The sequence below is a fragment of the Dipodomys merriami genome, unplaced genomic scaffold, assembly GCF_024711535.1.
Source record: "Dipodomys merriami isolate MVZ:Mamm:240054 unplaced genomic scaffold, mDipMer1.0.p SCAF_13, whole genome shotgun sequence".
NCBI lineage: Eukaryota > Metazoa > Chordata > Mammalia > Rodentia > Heteromyidae > Dipodomys > Dipodomys merriami.
In genome coordinates, this window is record NW_027202604.1 from 38,277,864 (window position 1) to 38,283,863 (window position 6,000).

A 6,000-nucleotide genomic window follows, 5' to 3' on the forward strand; every position below is an offset into this window, starting at 1 on the left:
CTAGCATTTTATTATGAAATTTCCCCATTAGAAAAGTAGGAGCATGGGCTGGGAAGGTGGCTCAGCGGTAGAGCGCTTGCCTTGCATGCATGAGGCCCTGAGTTCGATTCCTCAGCACCACATAATCAGGGGGGAAAAAAAGCCGGAAGTGGCAATGTGGCTCACAAGTAGTTGAGCGCTAGCCTTGAGCTGAAGAGCTGAGGGACAGCGCCCAGGCCAGAGTTCAGGCCCCACAACCGGGTCCCAGAAAAGTAGGAGCATTTCAGTGTGAATACCATTTTCCTACTACCCAGACTATACAAATTAATACTTTGTGTGCAGGGTTGGAGACTCCAGGGCCTTGTCATGCTAAGCGTACACTCTATTCCTGAGCTACCTTCCCAGCCCAAGCACCTTCCTTCCTGGGGATACACTGTGTTCACTTTGTGGTTTGAGTGCCTCAGGTATGCTGTTGTCACCTCCCCGTATTGGTGAGGAATGGCTTAAGCCTCCTTACTTAGCAAGTCTGAAGGAAGAAGGTTCCCAAACTGGCTTATCAGCTCGGTTGTAACGGGGCTATGTATGAGTCAGCGCTCACTGTTTACTTGGCATTTCCTTCATTGCCCCAAAATGATGGTCCAGCTCCAAATATCACTCATTTCCTTTCAGAAAGAGAGAAGCAAGTGGGAGAGGATACTTTTTCTTGTTTGTTTCCCTTTGTCAGAGAGGAAGAACTTTGCTTGGGCCCCATCTGTACTTCCTTGGTCACAGTTCTTTTTTTTTTTTTGGTCAGCCGTGGGGCTTGAACTCTGGGCCTGGGCGCTGTCCCTCTGCTCTTCAGCTCAAGGCGAGCGCTCTACCACTTGAGCTACAGCGCCACTTCCGGTTTTCTGGTGATTTATTGGAGATAGGAGTCTCACGGTCTTTCCTGCCCGGGCTGGTTTTGAACCGCAATCCTCAGATCTCAGCCTCCTGAGTAGCTAGGATTACAGGCGTGAGCCACCAGCGCCCGGCTCCTTGGTCACAGTTCTGTCTCTGGCTGCTTCTAGACCAGTGGCTGGCTAATCAGAACTGAATTCTACATACAGCTTCAGCCAACTAAGAAGGAGCCCACCTTCCCAGAAGACAGAAATTGTTTACTTCCTTTATTTTGGCCCAACTCTGTCACTAGATTGAGTGTAAGCTCTGTGAGGGCAAGGGTTTGTTATCTAATAATCTACCCTCCACAAAACAATGTCAGGAATTCAGCAAGAGTCACTGAATGCATGAGTGAACATTGAATGAGTGAGCCAGGCATTGGTGGCTCACACCTGTAATCCTAGCCTCTCAGGAGGCTGAGATCTGAGGATTGCAGTTCAAAGCCATCCTGGGTAGGAAAGTCCATGAGACTCATATCTCAATTTACCAGCAGGAAAGCCAGAAATGGAGCTGTGACTCAAGTGGTAGAGCATCAGCCTTGGGCAAAAAAGCTAAAGATCAGTGCTGGGAATGTGGCTTAGTGGTAGAGTGCTCACCTGGGAGCACGGAGAGGCTCAGGGGCAGTGCCTAGAGCCTGAGGCAAAAACAAAAACAAAACACCAAAAATCTAAATGTCACTGCTCCAGCCCTGAGTTTAAGTCTCAGGACTTAAAATAACATAGAAAGAGTGAATGAAGAAGAAGAGTTCCAGGTGTGACTGATGGGTTGTATCTCCTGCCCCCCTATCTCTATGCCCCCGCCCCGGCATATACTTCTGTTTGATAAATGTGGTGCTACCTGCCAAGGGCTTCTCATCACCAGATCTGTGTCCCTCAACCCTTGCTTGTATCTTCTCTTTTAGGGAGGGAGCCATAGCTGGACACTGCCCCCCTTCCCTGTGCTGATGACCCCTGACAACACCTCCCATGTCCTAGAAGACAAGATGTGTGAGGGGAACAGGACCGCTATGGCCAGCCCCCAGTGGATGCCCCTGGTGGTGGTCCTGAGCAGCATCTCCCTGGTCACTGTGGGCCTCAACCTGCTGGTGCTGTATGCCGTCCGGCGCGAGCGGAAGCTGCACACCGTGGGGAACCTGTACATCATCAGCCTCTCGGTGGCAGACCTGATCGTGGGCGCCATCGTCATGCCCGTGAACATCCTCTACCTCCTCATGCCCAGGTGGTCCCTGGGCCGCCCCCTCTGCCTGTTTTGGCTCTCCATGGACTACGTGGCCAGCACAGCATCCATTTTCAGTGTCTTCATCTTGTGCATCGACCGCTACCGCTCAGTCCAGCAGCCACTCAGGTACCTGAGGTACCGTACCAAGACCCGAGCACTGGCCACCATCTTGGGGGCCTGGTTTCTCTCCTTCCTCTGGGTTATTCCCATCCTGGGCTGGCATCATTTCATGGCCCAGATCCCAGAGCGCCACAAAAACAAGTGCGAGACAGACTTCTATGATGTCACTTGGTTCAAGATCATGACCGCCATCATCAACTTCTACCTGCCCACCTTGCTCATGCTCTGGTTCTACTCCAAGATCTACAAGGCCGTCCGGCAACATTGCCAGCACCGTGAGCTCGTCAACGGATCCCTTCCATCCTTTGTGCAAATTAAGCTGAAGTCAGAGGATGCCGGGGTCAGCTCCAAGAAACCTGGGAAGGAGTCTCCCTGGGGGATTCTGAAAAGGCCGTCCCAAGATACCACCTGTGGAACTGTCTTGAAGTCCCCAGACTCCAAGGAGTTGAACTCCCCCATTAGCTTGAGCCAGGAAGAGGAGGGAGAAGCTGCCGAAGTCCACTGCTTCCCGCTGGACACGGAGCACATGCCAGCCGTGGCCGAGGGAGGCGGCAGGGCCTGTGATACCAGTGACCAGAGCCAGAACCAGCTTAAGACAGAGGCACAGAGTCTGCACATGGGCAAAGTCAGCGCCCTGTCAGAAGACTGTACATTGGCTGACAGACAGTCCTTCTCTCGGACCACAGACTCAGATACCAGCACGGAGCTAGCGTCCGGCAGAAGCAAATCGAGGAGTGGGTCCAGCACCGGCCTGGATTACATCAAATTCACTTGGAAGAGGCTCCGCTCCCATTCCAGACAGTATATGTCTGGGTTGCACTTGAACCGGGAGCGGAAGGCGGCCAAACAATTGGGCTTTATCATGGCGGCCTTCATTCTCTGCTGGATTCCCTACTTCATCTTCTTCATGGTCATCGCCTTCTGCAAGAGCTGCTGCAACGAGCACGTGCACATGTTCACCATCTGGCTGGGCTACATCAACTCCACCCTGAACCCCCTCATCTACCCCCTGTGCAATGAGAACTTCAAGAAGGCATTTAAGAAAATTCTGCACATTCGCTCCTAAGGGAAATGCCAGGCAGATGCAACAAACTGATGTGTAAGATGTCGAAGAAGAAGACAGGAATGGAGCCTGGGTGTGGCCAGGCCCCTGGGCACCCTGGAGTGGAAGTACAGCCTCGGGTGGGTCATAGGGAAGATCTTAGCAAGCACTGCGGGGGAAGAGCAGCAGGTGGCAGCATCAGCCAGGATGGTACTTGGAGTACAAAGCAGAGAATGTGCCCGTGGAGACCTGGATGGAGCTCTCCTGCCCCTCCGGGAATGTGAGAGCCTCAAACTTGCTTTCGGATGAGTAAATTGGGAGCAGAGAAGACACACAGTAGAGTTCTGTGGGTGAATTGGACAGCTGTCGGCCTTCCTTCAGTGGAGTTGTGTGATTGGTACAGAGACATGCACGCGGCTGCTGCCCCCTTTCTGGGTTCACCTGGAGAGGGCTGCAGGTGGCTGCCCTTCTCAGATCACCTCTTTGGAACCTTTGACCCACCTTGGAACTTCTGCCTTATTCTCTCATTCATGCATGTCTTGAAGTTGATTAGAAATCACCCCATCTGTATATCCATCCTCCTCTATAACTGAATTCTTTAAGCTCTTAAAGACCTGATGATGAAGCAACCTTCAAAACGGAAGGAAAAAAAAAGAGGATGGAATGGAATGGTTGCACATTGAAATCAAAGCAAACAAAAGAAGAGAAGCAAGAAAGCCACCATATTGCTTAGGGCTGGAGCATGATATCTCAAGGGTGTCCAGTGCCACCAAAACAGGACGGCAGATTCCTTGTTCTAGAATGAAAACACGGTGGCTTCCAGCTTCCTGGATCATGTTCTATCCCAAAGGTGAACCTGCTTCCCGTTATGAACACACACACACACACACTCTCTCTCTCTCTCTCTCTCTCTCTCTCTCTCTCTCTCTCTCTCTCTCTCTCTCTCTCTCTCTCTCTCTCTCTCTCTCTCTCTCTCTGAGAGTATTCTCAAGTGGTAACAATTCCCTAAGTAATACATGAAAGGAGGAACAGGAAACACATCTGGTGACAGAGGTGACCCTTATCTGGGAGTCAGAAGGTCACTGTTTTTATAGTCCTGGGAAAGCTCAGCTTCCTTTGCTATCTATGTCAATCTTGTGGTGATGTTTTTAAAACTTTAAAGCTTAATACTAAAAAAAAGAAAAGACCTTACTGCTACACCTTCATGTATGTAGCACGTGGCAGTCCTGTGCATCTGGTCTTCTGTGTCTTCGTTCCTGTCCTTAGGTTGCAATGAGACACATTTTTTGCATATCTAGAATAGAGTGTTTGGAAGGATACTGTTACGTGGTTTATTTCTACCTTTCTGAGTTTCTTGGACTGGGAAAATGTATCAAAATACACAAATGTTCCAGATGATACTCTGTGGAGAGTTTCTCTTTGCTTGCAGAGTGGTATTTGTAAATGTCTTCGATGGTATCCTACTTAAGAGGCTGGGTTCTGATGATCACAGTTTGAAGTGAGGTTGAGCAGACAAATCTAAGAGACTCTGATCTCCAGTTAGCCAGCAAAAAGCTGTAAATGGAGATGTGGCTCAAGCAGTAGAGCACCAGCCTTGAATGGAGGGAGGTCAGGTGACCAAGTGAGACTGCAAGGCCCTGGGTGTAGGCCTCAGTATTAACGCACACACGCGCACACGCACTCCCTCACCCCCCATAATTGAACAGCATTTTCTAAAAGCTTCGTTATGATTATGACTGCTCTGCATCTGGAAAGATCATGTTGCACAAAACTGGGGAGGGGGGGGCAAGGGACTTTGTTTCTGGTTCCAGAAGCTTCTGCTGGACTGTTTCCATTTAGAAACAATTTCTAGAAGCTGCAAGAGAGACCTGTAGGAGGAGAGCTGCCCCACACGACCTCGGCACAGGATGGAGGATGGCTCAGAACGCGCCTTCAACACAGACAGTGGCTATGCGTCTCTGCACAGCAAGGGACAGCGCAGGCACCCAACGCAGAGAAATGATATGGGCTTTGGCTTTGGGTCTAAGGGACCTGTGTTTGGGGTAAAAATACAGAGTGTCAGAATCGTGTCTGGATCACACACAGTTGTCATATAAACTTTCAGAACACAGGGTGAGGGTTCCACATGCCTGCTCGTGAGCTGCTTTACCCTCTTAGCGAATGAGATTTCCTTGTTTTTCACAAATGGGCAAGCCAAAGCACAGAGAGGGTAGGAGCAGAGGTTCTTTTCTGCTCTAGCACCCTCTCTTCCAACCATCTAAATGACTGAAGTAAGTGTGTGTGTGTGTGTGTGTGTGTGTGAGTGTGTGAGAGAGAGAGAGACAGAGAGAAGAAGAGAGAGAGAGAGGCCCTCCTGGAGCATGAATTCAGGGCTTGTCCCTGAACTTTTTGCTCTAGGCTAGCACTCTACCACTTAAGCCACAACTCCACCTCCAGATTTTTGGTTATTAATTGGAGAAAGTCTCATGGACTTTCCCACCCAGGCTGGCTTTGAACCACAATCTTCAGAACTCAGCCTTCTGAATAGCTAAGATTACAGGTATGAGCATGTGCCGGTGTGTCTGTGTATCCTTATCTATTCTCTCCCTCCTAGTAAAACCATCAATGCTCAATCATGGAAGCTCTACCCTAAAGGCTTTAGCTAATCCCAGCCACTTTCCAAAGGCTCTAACTTCTAAACACCATAGTGAGAGGATGTTTGCACCTCTTAATGCCTTTAACAT

The 6,000-nt window shown here is 49.9% G+C and overlaps 1 protein-coding gene across 3 annotated transcripts in view; it reads left to right on the forward strand.

The window, feature by feature from the left end:
- Window positions 1-5,281, forward strand: part of LOC138824813 (histamine H1 receptor-like) — a 63,010-nt gene extending 57,729 nt beyond the window's left edge. For all 3 annotated transcript variants that reach the window (XM_070019129.1, XM_070019130.1, XM_070019131.1), the window contains one exon: window positions 1,799-5,281. In XM_070019129.1, the coding sequence (XP_069875230.1) occupies window positions 1,841-3,301 (1,461 nt within the window). In that variant the 5' untranslated portion in view covers window positions 1,799-1,840 and the 3' untranslated portion in view covers window positions 3,302-5,281. The remainder of the gene's footprint in view (window positions 1-1,798) is intronic.
- The last annotated feature ends 719 nt before the right edge of the window (window positions 5,282-6,000 follow it).